The 24,314-nt window shown below is 44.9% G+C and overlaps 1 protein-coding gene across 1 annotated transcript in view; it reads left to right on the top strand.

The window, feature by feature from the left end:
• RASA1 (RAS p21 protein activator 1) overlaps positions 1 to 24,314 on the top strand; it is a 207,809-nt gene that overhangs the window by 101,556 nt on the left and 81,939 nt on the right. The window contains exons 12-16 of the mRNA XM_033922545.1: positions 572 to 659; positions 5,296 to 5,373; positions 11,469 to 11,626; positions 21,553 to 21,629; positions 23,833 to 24,005. Of these exons, the coding sequence (XP_033778436.1) occupies positions 572 to 659; positions 5,296 to 5,373; positions 11,469 to 11,626; positions 21,553 to 21,629; positions 23,833 to 24,005 (574 nt within the window). The remainder of the gene's footprint in view (positions 1 to 571; positions 660 to 5,295; positions 5,374 to 11,468; positions 11,627 to 21,552; positions 21,630 to 23,832; positions 24,006 to 24,314) is intronic.

Below are 24,314 nucleotides of genomic sequence, written 5' to 3'. Positions count from 1 at the left end.
AGAAAGAAGAAAGAAGGAGACCCTGGCAAGCAAGTTATCAGAAGATAACCAGAGCCTGGGACCAACAAGATTTGAATAATGACCAGACAACAAAAGGTAGAAAAATTAATTTTATTTTCTGTTTTGTGATTACAATGTCAGATTTGAAACATGTATCCTGCCAGAGCTGGTGTTAGACCGCAAATGTGAGCTAGGATTTAACAGAGAGGAAAAGTCTTCTTTGTTTATTTTGTTTACACCACGGAACCAGTGTGGTTAGGAGAGGGCAAAGGGGGTAAAGAGGCTATAAAAGGGGTAAAGAGGCTATAAAAGGGGTGAAGAGGCTATAAAATAAACCCACCAGGACGTTTTAAAAAATCACCCAATTGGGCAGGAAAATCAAATCGAATCGAAATTTTTTTCCTGAATCGGGCAGCACTAGCCCATAATGTGTTTCAGAATAAACCATTGTTTTTCTTTGTATAAATTTTTACTGCAAATTTTGCTACAAGCTATTTATTATATTTGTTGCCTTCATATTGATTTGTGACTTAGAATACTTTGCTTATTTTTCCCTCCTTTTTATTTAAAGGCCAAACTGTTTTCAGATAGTTGTTCAGCACTTTAGTGAAGACTATTACATCTTTTACTTTGAAGGAGAGACCCAAGAGCAGTCGCAGGTTAGTATTAGTATCATTTATAGTCTAAACACGTAATATATTGACAAACATATTGTGACTTACAAAATATTAACTTGAATCATCTCCTTAAGTTTTTTCCCTAGTATTTTAATATTACAGTCCTTGCATTGATTATATCCATGGCTTTTGTTTAATACTTTCTTATATTTAATAAGCAGAGGACTTGGTTTTCAAAAGATCTCCATTATGGATGATGGAGAAATGCTAATATGAGACCATATGCTTTGCATATAGAACCAAAAATGTGGGCAGTTTTATAGTCTACCGTACAGGTGTCAAAGTTGGTCTTCAAGGGCCGCAATCCAGTCTGGTTTTCAGGATTTCCCCAATGAATATGCATGAGATCTATTAGCATACAATGAAAGCAGTTTCTTGGATTGTTTGTACCTATGAGTTGTTTCTTGCACTGAAATTTGCACAGAATAGTGGTGTTCACAAACTTTTGCTCCTCACTGTATATATAAAGTCTTTGGATCTAACAGTACTCACGCACAGTTCTGTGAATATTTTCTTCGTCATGGGAACACATAAGCAAAAATGGGTTATTCTATTTTGCATGAAAAAACATAAATGGGCTACAATTTATTTTCCATGAATAAACGAATCCGTGAATACAGAACATGTGGATAACGAGAACGCATTGCACTAGTACATGAGAGAGGGAACTATTTTAAATGCCAATTGGGCTACTGCAAGTCTGCACATTGGGCTACTGTAGAAGACTTAATTGCGAGAGTTCTTGGTTCAATAATTGGAGAAAGGCATGTGTAAAGATCCATGTCTTAAGAGCTGCTTTGAATTTTTTGTAAGTGGATTCCATGTGGAAATTCAAAGAAAAAGCAGTTCCATAAGATGGTACAAGGTAGCTAAAGGCTGTGCTGTGTGAAGTCTAGTTAGAGTTAAGCAAAAAATGGTATCGTAAGTAGACTTAAGTAGGGATGCACATGCAGAAAATGTTTGATTTGTGGTATTTCCTGTGTCGTTCAAGCTTTTTCGGACAATTTTTTTCAGGCTTTTTTTGAGCATTTTATCAATATGGGAGCAATGTTGGGAAGAGTATTCTACCTATTGACAATAAATTAAAAACTTATAACTTACTTTGATGCTAATTTTTGTTCATTAATATAAAACTGAATTATTATGTTTACATTTCCCATGCCATTTGACATGAATATCCAAAAATATCAATCATATGAGTTCATAATCTAATAATTTCAATTTCTGTTACATCCACTCTGGTTTCTGTTCAAATGGTGTTCAATTCCAACCTGCGAACTGGGTCTTGCAGAAGTTACACTCCCAGCTTTCAGCTCCTCCCACATAGCAGTGGAGTATAGTGTCCCCTTCAGTTTTTTCCTTCTGCAAGCAAACTTTTCAGAGTTGTTTCTGATCTTCACTGCTTTATTTTCCTTTTCCATTTATTTTTAGTGCCTTGAGACCCCTTATTTAGTAAGGAAACTACTCACTGAGGAGCCTGGAGTCTGCATTTGTACAGGTTCTGCACTGTAACAGGAAGTGACTGGCAGGCTGTGCAAATGCCCACTCTGGGCCCTACAATGAGTAGAGAAGCAGCAGCGGTGGCATCTTGGGTGACAGTGGGAGGAAGGTGGGGAAGCCCAATTTTTCCTGAAACAAATTGATTCAAATTGATTCACCCAAAATGAATCGGCAAATTGATTTTAATCGGAAATCAGACACTACTACCGTATTTTCGCGGATATAACGCGCGCGTTATACGTGATTTTACGTACCGCGCATACCCCTCGCGCGTTATATGCCTGAGCGCGGTATACAAAAGTTTTTAAACATAGTTCCCACCCCGCCCGACGCCCGATTCACCCCCCCAGCAGGACCGCTCGCACCCCCACCCCGAACGACCGCTCGCACGCGCTCCCACCCGCACCCGCATCCACGATCGGAGCAAGAGGGAGCCCAAGCCCTCTTGCCCGGCCGACTCCCCGACGTCCGATACATCCCCCCCCCCCCGGCAGGACCACTCGCACCCTCACCCCGAAGGACCGCCGACTCCCCAACAATATCGGGCCAGGAGGGAGCCCAAACCCTCCTGGCCACGGCGACCCCCTAACCCCACCCCGCACTACATTACGGGCAGGAGGGATCCCAGGCCCTCCTGCCCTCGACGCAAACCCCCTCCCCCCAACGACCGCCCCCCCACCAAGAACCTCCGCCCGTCCCCCAGCCGACCCGCGACCCCCCTGGCCGACCCCCACGACACCCCCACCCGCCTTCCCCGTACTTTGTGTAGTTGGGCCAGAAGGGAGCCCAAACCCTCCTGGCCACGGCGACCCCCTAACCCCACCCCGCACTACATTACGGGCAGGAGGGATCCCAGGCCCTCCTGCCCTCGACGCAAACCCCCCTCCCTCCAACGACCGCCCCCCCCTCAAGAACCTCCGACCGACCCGCGACCCCCCTGGCCGACCCCCCCACCCCCCTTCCCCGTACCTTTGGAAGTTGGCCGGACAGACGGGAGCCAAACCCGCCTGTCCGGCAGGCAGCCAACGAAGGAATGAGGCCGGATTGGCCCATCCGTCCTAAAGCTCCGCCTACTGGTGGGGCCTAAGGCGCGTGGGCCAATCAGAATAGGCCCTGGAGCCTTAGGTCCCACCTGGGGGCGCGGCCTGAGACACATGGTCGGGTTTGGCCCATGTGCCTCAGGCCGCGCCCCCAGGTGGGACCTAAGGCTCCAGGGCCTATTCTGATTGGCCCACGCGCCTTAGGCCCCACCAGTAGGCGGAGCTTTAGGACGGATGGGCCAATCCGGCCTCATTCCTTCGTTGGCTGCCTGCCGGACAGGCGGGTTTGGCTCCCGTCTGTCCGGCCAACTTCCAAAGGTACGGGGAAGGGGGGTGGGGGGGTCGGCCAGGGGGGTCGCGGGTCGGTCGGAGGTTCTTGAGGGGGGGGCGGTCGTTGGAGGGAGGGGGGTTTGCGTCGAGGGCAGGAGGGCCTGGGATCCCTCCTGCCCGTAATGTAGTGCGGGGTGGGGTTAGGGGGTCGCCGTGGCCAGGAGGGTTTGGGCTCCCTTCTGGCCCAACTACACAAAGTACGGGGAAGGCGGGTGGGGGTGTCGTGGGGGTCGGCCAGGGGGGTCGCGGGTCGGCTGGGGGACGGGCGGAGGTTCTTGGGGGGGGGCGGTCGTTGGGGGGAGGGGTTTGCGTCGAGGGCAGGAGGGCCTGGGATCCCTCCTGCCCGTAATGTAGTGCGGGGTGGGGTTAGGGGGTCGCCGTGGCCAGGAGGATTTGGGCTCCCTCCTGGCCCAATATTGTCGGGGAGTCGGCGGTCCTTCGGGGTGGGGGTGCGAGTGGTCCTGCCGAGGGGGGAGAAGAATCGGACGTCGAGGGGGGGCATCAGGCTTTCAGGATGGGGACAGGACTTCAAGGGGGGACAGGCAGACCTTCAAGGGGGGACAGGCAGACCTTCAAGGGGGGACAGGACTTCAAGGGGGACAGGCACGGAGAGGCGGGGCAGTGCACCGAAAGTCAGGGCGGGTGAATGGTGAGTCGGGGCAACCAGAGGAGAGTCGGGGCAACCAGATGAGAGTCGGGGAGGGCGAAAGGAGAATCGGGGTGGCCAGAGGAGAGTCGGGGAGAGCGAAAGGAGAGTCGGGGTGGCCAGAGGAGAGTCGGGCAGCATGCGCGTTATATGCCTGAGCGCGGTATAGAAAAGTTTTTGTACATATCATCGTGATTTCTGCGCGCTATACCCCTGTGCGCGTTTTACAACGGTGCGCGTTATATCCGCGAAAATACGGTAGTCCTTATTTGTGACTTAAGGATGATACTCGACTTGAAATCATAACTTAATTTGTTTCCACATTACTTTTTTCCCCCTTAATTCTCACACACTCTAAATGAGAGAAATCTAAATTTGTGTTTTTTAAGGTAAGCATTAAGTACTGTAGTCTTAGTGCAAATCTATAAAATACTACACTTGTTCATATTAATTTTTCTCTTCCTACATAAAGAAGCAGATAATTCCAAAACATCTCTGATACCAGTTAGTGGTACATAAACTTTTTTAAATCTCTACACCATGGGAGAATTTGTCAGATTTGTTTCTTGATGGAACACATCATGAATCGGTGTAATTCTTAAGATGCCATTTTTGGTAAAAAGTACTTAATGCCTTCATGATTGAAAGGGAAAATTTTCTTGAAAGAAACCAGATTTTTTTTTCTGGTGAACTGTGTAGCTGTGAATTTTAAATTGGGATTTAAGAAATTCATTCCTTCTAATCATTTAATTCTTGCTTTTTCTTGAGTTTTTTTTAAATGTGAAACTTCAGATATTGACTATTACTATTGTAGTTTACCTTCTATATATTCTTTACTTTTAATTTGTAGTTCTCCCAATTTTCCTATCGTTTTATGTCGGTCAAGTATTATTTAGTGGGTATTTGTCTGTTTTGTCTCCTTTTTAATATAAATTGTAAAACGCTTAGAAGCCTTGATTTGCGTTCAATCAAAATTTTAATAAACTTGAAACTATATTTTGTTGTATAATTTAAAATGGTAAATTGTAGTTCTGTAGAAATTACTATAATTTTACTTGGCATATCAAAATACAGTTAATATTAAGTTGCTGCTTGTTTTTAGGACTGGATGAGAAGTCTACAAACATTTTGTAACTTGAGAAAAACAACTCAGGCAACATCCAATAAACGTCTTCGACAGGTAAATATTACATGTCATTCTGGTATATTTTTAAGAAGGCATATAACATATCTCAGTAGAACCTCATATTCACCTAGATCTCTGAAGCTATAGATTTCTAAATATTGAAGGTTTGTATTTTCTGGAAACCTTGGACTGATTATTTTGCTGCTATTACCATTTTTCTTACAATTTAAACTGTGTGCTGATCAATAACATTTGCTAGTGGACATTTAAGCAGCTGTTAATGACATGACAATGCTTACTTGGCTAAAATTCATAAAACTGTTACAAAAGTTTTAGATCTGAGATAAAGCACTATAGTACTGTCTGCATTAATGCTTCCTAGAATCTTTGGGCTAGAAGCACTAAAGTCGTCGATCATCACTAAACCTGTTTTCACAGCTTTAGTGACTATCGCTTTTACCGACCCGATGCTCAAAATGGCCCACTGTGTGTTTTTCCCCTTGATCGCCCATTTTCCGATCCAGCCATGCAAATTAGTTAAAACCTCGTGCAAAGTAGCCAAGCAATTGATGCACTAACATCACTTGGCTATTCCCCCCAAAAAAGCAATCAGAAACACCGATGGTCTGCCTGTTTTGTTTTGGGTTTTTTTTTTTTCATTTTCTTTTTCCAATGGCACAGATATTTTGCATGTCCCTTCTTTTCTGTTGAAAGTGGTTTCGGCATTTTATGTTAATCAGGAGGTCCATTTACTTGTCTTCCAACCTACAGGTTCTAGGAAACAAGACTGCATTTTGAAGAAGTTAGACATGGGAAGAGGAGTGCTTCACTATCTAGAGGTCACCAACGAGTTTAGATTCTCTGACCATCTGTTTGTGTTGACTCATTCAACTAAGCATGGCGCACCCGCTTCTGAGATCACAATTTCCAGATGGATCTGTAAGGCCATTTCATCAGCCTTCATTGTCTGTAGGGAAAAGTCTCCTGTTTCCATGAAGGCACATTCGACTAGAAATGTGCTTCATCATAGGTGGAAGCTCTCCAGAGGAGATTTGCAAAGCAGCAACTTGGCCCACTCTTCACACATTTGCAAAGTTTTACAGGGTGAACGTTGCGGCCAGAGAGGACTCTGCCTTTGGTTCCTCAGTGTTACAGGCTGGCGCAGTCAGCCCGCCCTAAATTACTGGGACTGCTTTGATACGTCCCACTTGTCTAGAATGACAAACATTGATAAAATATTTTCCAGTAGATAGATGTCATTCTAGACTCCCATTCTTTAGTTCCTGCACCTGCCTACTGTCTCATTCTGCTACTGTCTCATTCTGTTTAGGCTTCTCCAATTGGTTTCTTGAATGCTGGTCAGCCCTTTGGACCCTGAAGAATACTGTATAGTATGTTTTTGTGCATCTATAGGGGTATTACCTGAACTCCTTTGATGCTTCTGTTGGCTGTTACTTATTAGTTCAGTGTTCAAATGTTTAAGGATGCCAAAACACTGCCACTGTGGCCGTTAGATTTCCTAATTTTTTTCTAAGTTCTCTAAAACCCTTTGTTTTGCCTCAAAACTGTCAGGGATTGAGTCCTTAGATCCTAATACCCCTATTTATTGCCTTTTTTGCACCAGATGGGCAGCTGAAGAGTGCCCTTGCGCCACTTGCTGAGTGGCATGGGATGGAGCTTCGGGCTTAGCCCTTCTGCAGTCTTCTAGAGCTACAGAAAGGCAGATGATCATGTCGGGGGGAAATAAACATCTGCAGCCCTGGGACAGCAGCCCTGTGCACTGTAAGGCATAAATGCTTTGCAGCCCAAGAATATAAGAATAGTCTTATTGGGTGAAACCAATGGTCCATCTAGCCCAGTAGCCTGTCTTCATGGTGGCCAATCCAGGTCACTTATACCTGGCAAAAACCCAAATAGAAACATTCCATGCTACTAATCCAGGGCAAGCAGTGGCTTCCCTTATGTCTATCTCAATAACAGACTATGGGCTTTTCCTCCAGGAAACTGTCCAAACCTTTCTTAAAACCAGCTATGTTGATCGCTCTTACCACAACCTCTGACAGACCCTTAGCTTAATTATTTTCTGAGTGAAAAAATATTTCCTCCTATTGGTTTTAAATGTATTTCCCTGTAACCTAGTTCAGTGTACCCTTATCTTTGTAACTTTTGACAGAATAAAAAATCAATCTACTTGTACCCATTCTTCACCATTCAGGATTTTGTAGCCATCTCTTTTCCAAGCTAAAGAGCCCTAACCTCTTTAGCCTTTCCTCATATGAGAAAAGTTCCATCCCCTTTGTCATCTTGGCTGCTCTACTGTGAACCTTTTCTAGTTCTGCATAAGGCAACCAGAATTGAACGTAATACTCAAGGTGAGGTTGTACCATGGAGTGATACAGTGGCATTATAACCTTTAGTCTTGTTAACCATCCCTTTTCTAATAATTCCTAGCATCTTATTTGCATTTTTGGCTGCCGCCACATATTGGACACAAGGTTTCAGCATATTGTCTACATTTGCCAGAAGCTTTTGGCCATTTACCTAAGGCGCTGTGTAGGAAAATGAGTCTATTGGCTAGAAAATGTATACTTCAATATTGGACGATCCCTGACCCTCCGAGGTTTTGGCATTGGCGAAACCAATTACATCAGTTGGCCATTTGGGAAGCTAGAGATGCTGGATTTACTAGAAAGCGAAAAATGTTGTTTCTACAAACCTGGGATTCATATTTGCAAGATTTACATCCTAAGGGCCGTAGTGCGGTTTTAAGTTGGGTCTCTTAATTGGGCTTTTATTTAATTGAATGAAATAATACTGGTATATTTTGATAAGGTAGGGTAGAGAGTACCATTGGGTGGGGTAGGGAGGGTGTGGAGTGGGTGGTAGAGGTTATTGAAAGGTTCAAACACATAGTCACATATAGATAAAGTGGGGGTTTATTGAAAATGGAATATGTTTATTTTATTATGTATATTAGTTTATTATATTTGATGCATTATTCTTGTAATCAGTGCCTTGATGTTATATTTGATGATGTTTGCATCAAAACCGTTTGAATCTAAATTTCATCTGCCATTTGGATGCCCAGTCTTCAGTTTCTTAAGGTCTGCCTGCAATTTTTCTCCTAAGGTAGAAGGAAAGTTGTCCATTCAGGCCTTTACCCCAGAATTCATTAATCTGTTCTGGCAAGCTTATGCACAAGGCAGAACTCCGCTTGTTAGGTCTGTTGGCGAGCAGACCAGTGCGCAGGCCCCTCTGGATGTTCAGAATGCTTCTTTCCTGAGAATGGAGGCTATTCAGTCTCTGACAGAGACTTGGAGGATGAGGGATCAGATTTAATCACTTTATTGTCACAAAGTGAGGCTTCCCTGGTTGGATAGGAAGCCTTTCATATGTAGGATCAGGAGGTGATAGTGGCCATAGACTAGGGTGAAGATCCCTATGTTCTCCAACTCTAAGTTCTTCTCATTGCTGGAGATCATTACCGAGTCCCTTTGAGAACTAAAGAAAGACCCTCATCAAACCCCATCCTCCCAGTGTTCTCTTCTGAGTGTGGTTCAGGCTCAACCCGTTTTTCCCATGGCACCCAGATATAAAAGGATCCTTGTCAAAGAGCCCTGGGAGTCCCCTGAAAGTGGCTAAAACTATGACTAATCTGTGTCCTATGGGTCAGGAATTCCAACAAATGTTTGCTAAGCCAAAGGTGGACTTCCTGGTAGCCCAGGTGATCAAATGCACTGCCCTGCCAAGTGAGGGAGATGTAGTTTTAAAGAATCCACAGGACTGCAGAGTGTATATGGTCCTCAGGAAGCAGTAAGAGGCTCTAACTTAGGAATTAAGGCTGCAGCCTCTGAGTTTTTTGTGGTGTGCACCTGTCATTCCAGGCTACAAAATCAGAACCTGGCGAAGGCTGAGCCCCTTCTATAGCTTGTGTTAGCTGGAGTAGACTATGTAGCAGATGCACTCTATGATATAATCAGTCATGAGGAAAGTCTCTGCATATTCAATCTCTGCCCATTGTTTGCTTTGGATCAGACAATGGGCAGGTGTTTTGATCTCTAAAACAACATTGAGCAGGTTCTCGATCAGGGGACAGATGCTATTTGTTAAGAGCCTAGATGATCTTATGGTCAATGTACAAGATCGCCATCCAAGATCTTTATGACAGCAAGCCCCGAGCATATTTTTGTGGATATCTTTTGTTTCATGAGTAAATCAAGGAAAATTTTTATTGTTTACCTGCAATTACATCACTTTCTTATCCAGAGATTAAAAAAAAAAAAATTGACATCAATATGTGAACATTTCTTAAGAAAGAACTGAATATTTCATGGGGGTGTCCTAATTTTTTCTAGGATGAGTTTACTAACTTAATTGTCAGACCTTGTAGACTATTAAGCAATTGTTAAAGACACTATGGCCCTGATTCTGCAAAGCGCCGTCCCTATTTTAGGCAGCTGTAGGCGTCCTACAGCTGTCTAATCAACCAATCAGGATGCACGTTTTTTTAAAAAATACTCCCCAGGCAGGCCGCCTATATTGAAGGCGCCTCCGGGATCCTAGGGAGGCCCGCAAGACGCCTAAGCTCGCCTAAGGGCCTTAAGCGAACCTAGTCTGCCTTATGCGTCTCCCTAGTAGAGGAAGAGACACTTAAAATGTAGGCCAGCAAAATGCTGGCCTACATTGTAAGTAGACGCAGCCGCTATACTTATCGCGGCAAGGGATCTCCCTGCCACAATAAGTATAGCGGCTGTCTGATCACCGGCAGGAGGGTACCAAACTCCTCCTGCTGGAACACTGTCCCCCGAAACTCCCAATCGCCGGCAGGAGGGTGCCAAACCCCTCCTGCTGGAACGCCGCCCCCCCAAATTCGCAATCACCGGCAGGCGGGTGCCCAACCCCTCCTGCCGGAAAGCTGGACCCCCTCCGGACCCCACTTGCTAACGACCTCCCCCCATGATTCCCCTAACCTCTCCCCCAACTAACCTCCCCCCAACTAACCTTTAAATGTTGGTCGGCTGGACGGGTCTTGCTGCCGTCCAGCCGACAGGCTTGCCTCGTCGAAATGAGACAGGCCTGCCCCTTCCCAGCCCATCCCCACTAAGTCTAAGGCCTGATTGGCCCAGGCTCTAGAAGTCTGGACCAATCAGGCCTTAGGATTAGTGGGGATGGGCGGACCCGCTAAGTCTAAAGCCTGATTGGCCCAGGCTCTAGAAGCCTGGACCAATCAGGCCTTAGGATTAGTGGGGATAGGTGGACCCGCTATGCCTAAGGCCTGATTGGTCCAGGCTTCTAGAGCCTGGGCCAATCAGGCCTTAAGACTTAGCGGGGCTGGGCCGGGAAGGGGTGGGCCCGTCTCATTTCGACGAGGCGAGCCTGTCGGCTGGACGGCAGCAAGACCCATCCAGCCGACCAACATTTAAAGGTTAGTTGGGGGGAGGTAAGGGGAGTCATGAGGGGGAGGTCGATAGCATGGGGGGTCCGGCTTTCCGGCAGGTGGTGTTGGGCACCCTCCTGCCAGCGATTGCGAGTTTGGGGTGGCGGCGTTCCGACAGGAGGGGTTGGGCACCCTCCTGCCAGCGATTGCGAGTTTGGGGTGGTGGCGTTCTGGCAGGAGGGGTTGGGCACCCTCCTGCCAGCGATTGGAAGTTTGGGGGGGCGGTGTTCCAGCCGGAGGGGTTCGGCAATAAGTGTAGCGGCCGCGTCTACTCTAACCCGATTCTCTAACTGGCGTCTATAACATGGATGCCGGTTACAGAATCGGGGTTAGTGTAGGCCCGATTCTATATAGGACACCTCTCCCGGGCGTCCTAAACAGAATCAGGGCCTATTAGTATAAACAATCTTAACTGAAAACAGCAATTAAAATGTTTTTAGTAACAATGCTAAATGCACAATTAAAAATCTTACGTTGAGCATGAGTAACATTTTAGAATCACTTGTATGTGTCTTGTGTATTAAGAATGCAAACTACCTTTGATTGAATTTGCCTACTAAAATATACAGTAAATCGGTGTATTTTTTTTGAAGGACTGGTATGCATATTTGTGTAAATTAGCTTGATTACATCTCATTGCTCTTAGCTTGTATGTCTGAACTGTAGTACCTTTATACAGTGTAATGAAAATAACTTCTTTTTTTTTTTCTAGGTCAGCAGTCTTGTCTTGCACATAGAAGAAGCTCATAAGCTCCCTGTAAAACATTTCACTAGTCCATATTGTAATATCTCCCTGAACAGTGTGCAAGTTGCAAAAACTCATGCCAGGGAAGGCCAGAATCCTGTGTGGTCAGAGGAGTTCATCTTTGAGTATGCCATTTTGTTATTGCATTATTTTTAAAGTATAAGATATTTCTGAACAAAGGTTCATTGCTAGAGGGATCCAGACTATTGACAGAAAGAAATTGTAATGTAACACCTACCATTGTACAGATAAATTTAAAAAAACTAGAAGTCTAATAATTCACTGTATTTTGTAAAGAAGCTTAGAGCTTTGTCTTTGCATTTAAGAAAAGAGAGCCACTTGTGTAGGGGAAAACATATCTTGAACACTCACAGGTCGAAGCTCAGAACTTAACACTGGTGCTAGAGGTGATTTGCACTGGAATAGTGCTGGTGTTAGGGTGCACAGAATGTTCAGAGGTCACTAATACTGGAGACAACTTATGTGCCAAAGATGGTTGCAAGTAGCATTAAAATGTAGTCAGCTGTTTGCAGATGAGGTCCTTTGCTATTCCTTCCCAATGCTCAGAAACAGCACCCCACCTGAATCCTTCCCCTGTGAGGTGGTGTTAGGGTGTCTCAAGAGAGTTCTTTTCAGTGAAACCCAGTTCTAAAGTGGGGGGAGGGGTGCTTAGGATCATGAGAGCACATGTCCATAATGACAGAGACAGGGATGGGAGCTTAATGCTTGTGCTGTACACGGCACTTATTCAGAGGAAATTTAATGTATTAAAGCGAAGCTGGAAAATATTTCTCATGCAATTACACACTTTGGAGAATCCTGCCACATGATTTATTTGCTCATCTCCCTGCTGACCTCCACTCGTCAGCTCAAGCTTTCTGCTCCCCGATTTGTTTGGGCATGCATATGCATCGGGCACATTCTTCTCCCTTAATTTACCAGTGCTCAATGGTAATAGCATGCATATAATTTGCATGCTTTAGTGGTATTCTTATTTTTGTTCTGTTTTCAATGCTGCTCCCTGCATTGTTGGAGTTCTGAAAATCTGTCCATCAGTATTGCTGGGTACATTTGTATGTTGAGTATGATGATAGGTTAAAATGCATTCAGAAGCAGAGTTGAATTCATCTTATGACCAGCATAGTTCTAGGTACCACTACATTGAGAGCTTCCTCAGCATCACATCTAAACATAGACAAACAAGAAAAAAATTAATTATATTAACCCTTAGTCAAACTTCATTCTCCTTTACTTTATGCTGTAAGTCAAGGAATATGTCACACACTGGCTTGAGACTACTTTGACAGGTGAAAAAAGTAGAAACTGGGCTGCAAGTCTACAATATTGGTTAAAAAATGTTTTGATACTACAAAAAATCAGTATGTGATTGGCCCTGTTTTTCAGTTTGTTTTAATTTTGTTGGCCTGGGACAAGTGGATTTTAGCTCCCAAAAGCTTGTCAAAAATATATTGTTGGTCTCATTCAGGTAGACTAACATGGTAACAGCACTATTGTTTTTTGTTAGGCGGGGAAAAATACTTCCCCCCCCCCCCCCGAACAGTTGATATTGGGATATTTCTATGTTGACAGAGTGAATCAACCACACTAGGGTAATGTCATCTGACAGTGCTGACATAAATAGCATTTCGTTAGCACTCTCCAGACTAGTAGAGGTTAATCTTTACGAATGGTATATATCCAATCATGACCAGCAGGTGGAGACTAAAAACAAAACTGGAATAGTATATAAGATATTCCCTTCTCTATTCTCATCAGTCTTCTTTCAGTCTCCAGCAGGTGTTGAGTGAGCTGTACCCATCTCCTGTTGGAATTTGTTTAGGGGTTTTTCTAGTCTCTGTTTTTAGCCAGACATAGATTGGGTGGGCCCTGTTTGGGGGTCCGTCCGACCTCAGGGGTTTCAAGCCCAGCGGGTCTCGAGCGGGGTCCCTCCCCTCACTTCCTCCACCTCCCCACATTTTTTTTAGAGTAGCCTCAGCAATAAGCCTTGCCCCCTAAATCAAGCAAGGCATATTGCTTTGAGAACCTGTGGAGTCTTTCTGAAGAAAAAAAAAAAATCCTGAGGTAGTGCTGGTCTGGAGGGTTGTTTCCCTTTAAAAAATCTGTATTTTACTGTATTTTTCATCTAACCGGCACTTTATTTCTAGCTAGGTCGCATATGGAGCAATGAGTTTCAAGTTTCTTAGGATTTTATATACCGCCTATCAAGGTTATCTAAGCGGTTTTTACAATCAGGTACTCAAGCATTTTCCCTTTCTGTCCCGGTGGGCTCACAATCTATCTAATGTACCTGGGGCTATGGAGGATTAAGTGACTTGCCCAGGGTCACAAGGAGCAGCGTGAATTTGAACCCACAACCTCAGGGTGCCAAGGCTGTAGCTTTAACCACTGCGCCATACTCTCCCCTCCTCCTTAGGGTGACTCTATGATCTAGGAGTCGGACACTGTTTCTGAATTATGAAATTTTTGTGGTCTGAATCTCGGAACCATTGTTCTTCTCCTGCACAGTCCCAATCTGTCTCCACGGTGTCTGCGATTCAGCCTGCCACTGTTCTTGCACTGTTTGACCCTGATCTGTGGGATCCTGATGTGGATAACTCACTTGCTGACCTTATTTGCAGATGCAGCGCTTCCTGGGGCGGGAGATCAGGGACTGTGTGCGGGATCTGTGGATTCCTCTGGAGTTTTGGAGCTTGGGGATGCTCACACAGTCCTGTGCTTATTTAAATCTGTGGTTTTGCTGGACCTTGCTTATGAATCTTTGCAGGAGTTCAATTTGGTCATTTATCCGGCTCCATCCACTTCTTCCTCCTGGCTTTGTGATGTGTACTTGCAGTTTGCTACCTTTCTCTGGCACCCTGATGAGCATCCTGGTATCGGAACAGTGACTCTCCGGAGGGTGCTCTGACTTTTTTTCCCAAGTGGGCTGCGATCACGTCAGATCAGTGGGTCCTGGAGGTGGTGCGGGACGGTTATGCCCTAGAGTTTGCCCGCTCTCTGCCAGATCTTTTCCTAGCCTCTCCATGTCAGGCGACTTGGAAGACGCAGGCCTTTGGCCAGACCCTTCAGCACTTGCTAGATCTAAAAGCAGTTGTTCCAGTGCCCCCTCAGGAGTGCAGCACCAGCAGGTACTCCATTTACTTTGTGGTGCCCAAGAGGGAGGGGACCTTTCGGCCCATCCTGGATTTGAAGGGGGTCAACAGGGCTCTCAAGATTCCCTCTTTTCTCATGGAAACACTGCGGTCTGTCATTCTGGCGGTTCAGCCGAGGGAGTTTCTCACTTCTCTTGATCTTACGGAGGCCTACTTGCATATTCCCATTCGGGTCTCTCATCAGCGCTTCTTTCGCTTTGCGATCTTCGGTCAGCACTATCAGTTCTGTGCGCTTCCCTGTGGCCTGGCCATAGCTCCCCGGACGTTCACCAAGGTGATGGTGGTCGTCGTAGCGGCCTTGCGGTCAGAGGGCATTCTGGTGCACCCCTACTTGGACGACTGGTTGATTCCGGTGAAGTCGTTGCAGGAGAGCACCCGGGTTACAGCTCGGGTGGTGGAGTTTCTCTGGTTGCTGGCTGGGTGGTCAACCTTTCCAAGAGTCGGTTGGTCCCAGCTCAGCGTATGGAATGCCTTGGGGTTCTTTTCGACACCTCCTTGGGGAAGGTCTTCCTTCCAGAGGCCCGGGTAAGCAAATTGCAATCTCAGATTCGGCTTCTTTTGGCGTCCCTGTGTCCTCGGGCACAGGATTTCCTCCAAGTCTTGGGGTCGATGGCAGCGTCCCTGGACGTGGTGAGGTGGGCGCGGGCTCACATGCGTCCTATTCAGTATGCTCTGCTCAGGGGGGGGGGTCGCCCCAGAGGCACAGTTTGGATGTCCCTGTCCCTCTGCGAGGCTTGGCGCGCTGAAGTCTTCGTTGGTGGCTCCAGACCTCTCATCTGGTTCAGGGAGTGAGTCTGGATCTACCACAGTGGACGGTGCTTCTCACGGATGCCAGTCTCCTCAGTTGGGGGGATCAGTGTCTAGGTCACTCGGCTCAGGGCACCTGGTCCATGGAGGAGGCGTCCCGGTCGATCAACGTGTTGGAGACCAGAGCTGTCCATCTGGCACTGTTAGCCTTCTGCTTCCTTTTAATGGGCAAGTCAGTCAGAGTTCTGTCGGACGATGTCACAGCGGTGGCTTATGTCAATTGTCAGGGGGGCACCAAGAGTGCTCAGGTGGCGCAGGAGGTGGCTCGGCTCATGCTTTGGGTGGAGTCACACCTTCTGGACCTCTCGGCCTCTCACATAGCCAGGGTGGAGAATGTTCAGGCGGACTTCCTCAGTCGTCACATCTTAGATCCTGGAGAGTGGGGTCTCAGCCCCGTGGCTTTTCAGTTGATAGTGCAGGCTTGGGGTCTGCCCCTGATAGTCCTGATGGCCACGAGTGGCAACGGCAAAGTGCCCCACTTTTTCAGTCGTCGCAGGGACGGACTGGCCGAGGGTCTGGATGCTCTGGTTCAACCATGGCCAATGGAGGGGCTGTTGTACGTGTTCCCTCCGTGGCCATTAGTGGACAGAGTTCTTCTCCACATTGCTCGCCATCCGATTCTGGTGGCTCCGGATTGGCCTCAACGTCCGTGGTACGCAGATCTGGTGGCGAATCCTCTTCCTCTACCTCTCTTGGACGCCCTCCTGCCGTAGGATCCAAGTCCCATGTTCGATCCGTCTCCCTTCTGTCTTACGGCTTGGCTTTTGAAAAGGGTCGCCTTGGTAAGAAGGGGTATTTAGATAAGGTGATCTCTACACTCTTGGGGTCCCGGAGGCTCTCTACCTCTCGGGCTTATGTGCGGGTTTGGCATCTCTTTGAGGGGTGGTTCCAGGTGCGGAGAGTGGTCTCTTTTCGCGCTTCCCTGCCTAACATCCTAGAGTTCTTGCAAGATGGCCTGGATAGAGGCCTGGCTTGGTCTTCTCTCTGGGTTCAGCTTGCGGCCTTGTCAGCCTTTCAGGGGTTAGTGACAGGTCAGCGTTTGACAGCCATTCCTGATGTGATTCGCTTTTTGTGGGCATCCAAGTTGCTCAGGCCTCCTGTGCGGCCCTCTGTTCCATCTTGGGATCTCAATCTGGTTCTATCTGTTCTGGTGCACCCGCCCTTCGAACCATTGGGTGGCTGCTCTTTGAAAGACCTTACTCTGAAGGCGGTCTTTTTGGTGGCCATTACTTCCACTAGGTGTGTTTCTGAGCTACAGGCTTTCTCTTGTAGGGCTCCCTTCTTGGAGTTTTCTAAGGAGTGGGTTGTCTTGAGGCCTGTTCCTTCCTTTCTGCCGAAATCATGTCAATCAATCAATCTGTGGTCTTCCCGGTCTTGGGTAGTCAGGAGGGCTCTTCTGAGCAAAGACAGCTGCACAAGTTGGATGTTGGTCGGGTCCTTCGCTCTTATGTGCAGCGGATCCAGGAGATCAGGAAATCAGATCATCTCTGTCCTTCTGGCGGGTCCTCATAGGAGGGCTGGCGCTTTTAAGGCTACTATTGCGTGCTGGATCAAGGAGACTATTGCTTCCACTTATCTTCTGAGGCAGAAGCCCGCTCCGGAGTTTCTAAAGGCTCATCCCACTCGGAGTCAGGCGGCTTCTTGGGCTCAGTCATCGCGCGTGCCTCCAATGGACATTTGTAAGGCTGAGGTTTGGTCTTCCTTGCATTCCTTTGTCAGACACTATCGGGTAGATGTTCAGGCGCGTTGGGATGCGGTGTTTGGTGAGCGTGTTCTGGTATCAGCCCTTCGGGGGTCCCGCCCGTGATGGGAAATGCTTTGGTACGTCCCATTCGTAAAGATTAACCTCTACTGGTCTGGAGAGTGCTAAAAAAGGAGAAATTAGGTTCTTACCTGCTAATTTACTTCCTTTTAGCTTCTCCAGACCAGTAGAGGTCCCCACCCTGTCTGTTGTTGTTGTGTTGGGGCTGCTGCGCAGGCAGTTTTGTTTTTGCTGCAAGTTCTAGTATTTTTCTAGGGCCGGGGAAAATTGATGAACAGCGGCTGTGGCTTGGCTGGCTTAGCTGGCGAACTGTGGGGACATTTTCCTTCTGGTGTTTCTCCTCTGCATTTTCCAACAACATTTGGGTATGTTAGTTGTTACTCCTGTTCGGAATATTTTTAATTTCTGTTTCCAGTTCTTAGTTCTGCTTGGCTATTCGGCAGACTGATAAGAATAGAGAAGGGAATATCTTTTCAGTCTCCACCTGCTGGTCATGATTGGATATATACCATTTGTAAAGATTAACCTCTACTGGTCTGGAGAAGCTAAAAGAAAGTAAAATAGCAGGTAAGAACCTAATTTCTCCTTTCATAACTGAGAGAAAACCCAAAATGATTTCTGAACATATGCATGATTCCTGTGCAGCTGTTATTTCACAAATCCCCTCTGTCTAATTTATGTCTGAATAATTACAGATGCAGTTTGTTACAATCAAGATATTGTTCATTGTCCTAATTTTTTTCTCTTCTCTGCCCTTATCTGACTTATCCCTACTCTCCCAAAATATGTATACAAAGAAAAAAGTATCAGTTTTCTTTGTCTAAAATCAAATTTAGTCTAATGGTATCTCCAAGAAATTCACCTCTAGGTGGAAGGTGGCCTCCACAAACACCTGCCAGACATTCTGCTATTTGAGATTGGACTGTGATGTCCCTTATTGCATGTATTGCACAAAGAGATCCCACAGGACAAGTGAATTCAGAAGCTACAAATTAAAGTCCTCACAATTTGCTTTTGGTATTTAAGATACACAAAAATAAGTAAAGTGTGTTGAGTCCATTATAGATCCTGGCATCTCTAGTGGAAGGAGATAGGAAACACCACTAATAACAGGGAGCAGTTCCTCTCAAAGAATTGAGAAGGAAACTCCTCATAGGAGAAGGAAACTCGGCATACTTAAAAAAAAAGGTCTAGAACCAGAGTTGGCATAAGTCTTGGTGCAGGAATCATTTGTGCAGAAAGCAGTAGATGGGTGCACAAGACACAGCTACTCACAGGGCAGAAGCCAGTAATTAGAGTCTGCATAGTCCTTACATGTTCAATTGCTGTTCCTACAAAAAGGCAATGATTCAACCTCTGCCTCTGGAGACTGAGAGCATCATTTTTAAAATTTTATTTTTAAGATATGAAAGAATGTTGTGAAAAGTTTGCCAGAGCATAAATATGTCAAAACTTTTACCCATATAAAGGACCCAGTAAAAGTTCCCCTAGTAAGCTTTCCCAGGAACTTGTGCACGATTTTTGTGAAGAAGGATGATTGATGTTTGCTCTTTTCCAGTTCTGTGGAACCTCCCATTCTCCAAGGGTTCAAAAGTTGTCCACAAGGGTTCCTGTGAGCTCTTTCGGTATCCTTGGCTGTATCTCATACAGCCGTATGGCTTTGTCCACTTTCAGTTTTTCCAGTTCATAAATAGAAGCATAGAAACATGATGGCAGATAAAGGCCAAATGGCCCATCTAGTCTGCCCATCCTCAGTAACCGTTTTCTCTATAAGAGATCCCACATGCCTATCCCATACCTTCTTGAATTCAGACAGTCTCTGTCACCACCACTTCTTTCGGGAGACTGTTCCAAGCATCTACCACCCTTTCTGTAAAAAAAGTATTTCCTTAGATTACTCTGGAGCCTATCGCCTCTTAACTTCATCCTGTGCCCTCTCATTCCAGAGCTTCCTTTCAGTTGAAAGAGACTCGACTCATGCGCATTTACACCACATAAGTATTTAAACGTGTATATCATCTCCCCTCTTCCGCCTTTCCTCTAAAGTATACATATTGAGATCTTTAAGTCCGTCCCCATTTTAGTAGCCTTCCTCTGGACCAACTCCATCCTTTCTAAATCTTTTTTGAAGGTGTGGCCTCCAGAATTGTACACAATATTCTAAATGAGGTCTCGCCAGAGTCTTATACAGGGCATCAATACCTCCTTTTTCCTACTGGCCATACCTCTTCCTATGCACCCTAGCATCCTTCTAGCTTTCGCTGTCAACTTTTCAACCTGTTTGGCCACCTTAAGATCATCACATTCTATTAATGGTGCAATATATATTCCACTCCCATATATGCTTTTGTCAGCCAACAGAGGTCCTCCTTCAGGATTTTCTTCCAAGAGCACACAGAAGAACTATTTGTTTAGTGTATCTAGTGTTACCAAAATCTACAATAGAGTAGACACGCTGGATGGTGTGATTAACATGAAGAAAGACCTGGCGAAGCTTGAAGAATGGTCTGAAATTTGGCAGCTAAAATTTAATGCTAAGAAATGCAAGGTCATGCATTTGGGCTGCAAAAACCCGAGGGAACGGTACAGTTTAGGGGGTGAAGAACTTAAGTGCACGACGGAAGAACGGGACTTGGGTGTGATTGTATGTGATGATCTTAAGGTGGCCAAATAGGTTGAAAAGATTACAGCGAAAGCTAGAGGGATGCTAGCTTGCATAGGGAGAGGTATGGCAAGTAGGAAAAAGGAGGTATTAATGCTTCTGTATAAGACTCTGGTGAGACCTCATTTCGAATATTGTGTACAATTCTGGAGGCCATAGTGTTGATTCTAACAAAACACCCAGATATTTGGATTGATGTAAAATAGGAACAACCATCTTATCCAACAGTATATTGGGTGGAAACTGCATTAGTTTCTCATTATGACCTATGCACAACACCTCAGTTTTACCGACATTCAACTCTAACTGGTTTTGATGTAACCAAGGGCCTCTTCTATCAAACTGTGCTAGCAGTTTGTAGTGCAGTGAGCCATGCTGAATGGCCCACACTGCTCCCAACGCTCATAGAGTTCCTGACGCTCATAAAGTTCTTATGAGTGTCGGGACAGCGCAGGATATTCAGCACAGCTCACCACCCTGCAAACTGCTAGCACAGTTTGATAAAGAGACCCCAAGCTTTTATAGCTTGAAAACAATTCTGAAGATGCAAAAGGTGCATCCAACATGGAGTCAACCACTGATATCACAAACTGTATATCAGCATATAATTGAAATTCCAGTACAATAGGTGAGACATTCTAGACAGATGGGTAGTGTCCCCATGACCCCATGCCATCTGCAGATGAAATCCACTCCAGATTTTTTCTTTTGCCTCTCCTGTACTTCACTGGGCTCCTTATCTCCACCTGCAGTTCTTTCCTTCTGCATGTATGCCTGCAGGAGTGTTCTGCTCTCCACATTTTATTCGGTGCATTTTTTGTCTCTTTCTCAGAGTTTTTCAGCTCTGCATGCTTACACCACTATGATCCTGGCAGCATTCAGGTTCTCCAAGGCCAAAGAAATTCAAGACCCAAAAGTCAGCAGGAAAGGTCATGGCCACAGTGTATTGGGATCAGGAAGGTATTGTAATGACCATCTTCCAAGGAGGCATTGAAAGAAAAAAGGAGAGGGACGTTTCAGAAAGGATCTCTTTTTGCAAGACAATGCACCTGCTCACAAGGCGGGCACAATGATGTTTTGACACAGTTGGGGGTTTCAGTGCATAGACCATTCACCCTACTCACCAGATCTTATTCAATCTGACTGTTTTCTGTTTCCATACCTTAAGGGTGACAATTTCAAGTGATTTGGGAGTGATTGCAGCAGCATAGCAGTAGTTCAGTAACCAAACATCAGAGTATTTTTTGGAAGGGTTACAGAAACTTGACACAGTGTTCCAATTGTGTTGAACATAGAAGTGCATATGTGGAATAAGTTGTAATTTTTATGCTCCTTCTTGGTTGGTCTGAAAACTTTTCAGCACCCCTTCATATAACATGAAAACCACTTTGGCTGTACCACAAAAAGGAGATATATCAAGAAACTAATAAACATAAAACGAACATGCTTTATGATCATTGTTCTTATTATAGGAAGAAAATCACTCATGATTTGCTCTGAAAATTTTGTGTCATTACTTTTATATATGTATGTCTTGGCTTTATAATTGCTAAGACTAGTTTTGAATGATGTGAAACTAATAATGCTTTAAAACTTTAATTGAATTCATGATGTAAATTCCAATATTAATCTAGATTTTATTTTCTTTAGTGATCTTTCATCAGATATCAACAGATTTGAAATACATCTTAGTAATAAAACAAAGAGAAATAAAGATCCAGATATATGTAAGTTTGCCACATTACTCCATTTTTCTGTTTTTAAATCTTAGAAGAGTTCTTTTTATTTGTATGCCTTTTTTTTTTTTCCTTCTCCTTGAATATGCTTTATCTTAGAGCAGGGGTGCCCAAAAGGTCGATCCCAAAGGCAATGCGAGTCGATTGTGGAGCCCATCCCGGGCTCCACGATTAACTCGCGTTGCCTTTGCATTCTCTCTGTTCCCTGACTCCACAACAGGCCAGCAGTGACTAAAGAAGTGCCGGGCAAGCCAGCCTGGCGCCCCCTTCCCCCCCCCCCCCCCGACATCAGAATTGCCATCCGGGGGGTGGGAAGGCTGCTGGCCTGTTGCGGCATCAGGAAACAGGGAGAATATGGCGGCAACGGCGGTGGTGGTTTGGGGTTAGGGTTTCCAGACGTCGGCTGTGGCTTGGGGTCCTGTTTCCAGACCACAGCCTGGGTGGTGGCTTGGGGAGAAAAAAAGGGGAGACAGAAAGACAGGGAGGAAGAACAGGGAGACAGAAAGAATGAAAGGGGGACATGTAGAGAAAGAAAGAAAGGGGCAGGGAGACAAAGAAAGACAACAGAGAGAAAGAAAGAAAGGTGGGCATGGAGACAAAGAAAGAAAGGGGGCAGGTAGAAGAAAGGGGAGGGGGCAGGGAGAGAGGAAAGAAAAGGGGGAGGGAATGGAGTGTTGCAGGGGGCAGGCAGGGAGAGAGGAAGAAAAAGTTGGACTCATGGAAGGACAGAGATGTTGGTTGGGGAATGGAATGAGGTCTGGAGGAGACGAAGCATGCAGGAGGCAGAAAGGAGGGAAGAAATATTGCATGCACAGTCAGAAGAAGAAAGTGCAGCTGGAGACTCATGAAATCACCAGACAACAAAGGTAGGAAAAATGATTTTATTTTCAATTTAGTGATCAAAATGTGTCCATTTTGAGAATTTATATCTGCTATCTATATTTTGCACTATGGTCCCTTTTATTAAACCGCAGTAGTGGATTTTAGCACAGGGAGCCTATGAGCGTCGAAAGCAACGCGGAGCATTCAGCGCAGCTCCCTGCGCTAAAAACAGCTATCGTGGTTTAATAAAAAGGGAGGGGGTATATTTGTCTATTTTTGTATAGTTGTTACTGAGGTGACATTGCATATTTTAAAGTCATCTGCCTTGACCTCTTTGAAAAAAACCCCAAATATAAATGATAATTAACATTTTCTGTGCGTACAGTGCTTTGTGTTTTTTAAATTTTTATTGTTGGTAGATCATTTTGACTTGGTCATTTTAAAAGTAGCTCGCAAGCTAAAAAAGTGTGGGCACCCCTGTCTTAGAGTATTTGTTTTCTATGAAATTATGATCCTTAGTTTTTGGTAGCATGTGTAGTCCTCTGTATTTGCAATTCTGATCCCTTAAATTCTTTGTATATCAGTGTTCCCCCATCATGTCCTGGACACATGCTTGTTAAGTCAGGTTTTCAGGATTGTCAAAATAGATATATATTAGAGACAGATCTTCATATGCTAGATCAGGCCTGCACAACTTCGGCCCTCGCCAGGCCAGGTTTTCCTAAATGAATATGCATGAGATCAATATGCATACAATGGAATCAGTGCAGGGAAATAGATCTCATGCAAATTCACTGGGGAAATCCCAAAAACCCAACTGTATTCGGCCCGCGAGGACCGTAGTTGTGCAGGCCTGTGTTAGATCTTTAGTGGATTCTTTGATCTTGAAAATCTGACTGGCTAGGCTTGATTACAGGACAGGCTTGGAGAATGTTGGTGTGTATGAAAGATATATTCAGAGAGAAATTGTTTCCTAGAGTTTTGATGGTAAAATTTTAAGATTAGGATTGAGCTTTTTGAAAATATCATTTTCTGTTATATATTCATTGTTTTCCCTTTAGTATGTACTTTGCTGTCTGTTTTATTAATTTATGTTTAGTACAGTTTATTTTAATAATCTCTACAAAGGAATAAACTTTGTGATTTAATTGTGTTACCTGAATGTTCTTTTTTGCATATTTGCATTTTAAGAAGTATTTAATATTCTAGATTAATTTGTTTTTCATATTTAAATGACATGATATTTTGTGTCTGATTTGTAGTTTGTTTTGTTAAATTTTTTTAAGAACAAAATTGAAAGGTACCTAAATACAGAGCATAGCAGAAATTGTTTAAAATATTACAACTAATTTTTAATATTTTTCTACATAAGTGTTTATGCGTTGCCAGTTAAATCGGTTACCGAAGGGCCATACAACAGATGAATGGTTTCAACTCAGTTCCCATATACCATTAAAAGGTATTGAGCCAGGTTCCCTGCGTGTCAGAGCACGATATTCTATGGAGAAAATCATGCCTGAAGAAGAGTACAGTGAATTCAAAGAGGTATTGCCAGTTTCATATTTGTTTTTGGGAAGAAGTTTTGATTGCATATCACACAGTGAATTTTGGATGTAGTCTTGGAGAAACCATCTCCTTTGATAAAACTTTAAAATTAATAGGTCATAGCTGGTGGAATATTGCCCAAAAAAATAGCTTGAGAAAAATATTTTCTCCTTCAAGTAGAATGAATCTTCTACAGAAGCGGATGATGTCACCTGACAGTGCTAACACAGAGATCACTTTCTCAAGTTAAGGAAAAACTTGTGCTCCTTTTACTAAGGTGCGCTAGCGTTTTTAGCGTGCAAACCACGC

This window comes from Geotrypetes seraphini, chromosome 1, assembly GCF_902459505.1.
Source record: "Geotrypetes seraphini chromosome 1, aGeoSer1.1, whole genome shotgun sequence".
NCBI lineage: Eukaryota > Metazoa > Chordata > Amphibia > Gymnophiona > Dermophiidae > Geotrypetes > Geotrypetes seraphini.
Note: the sequence above shows the minus strand (reverse complement) of the source record. Positions and strands in the feature narration are given on the sequence as shown.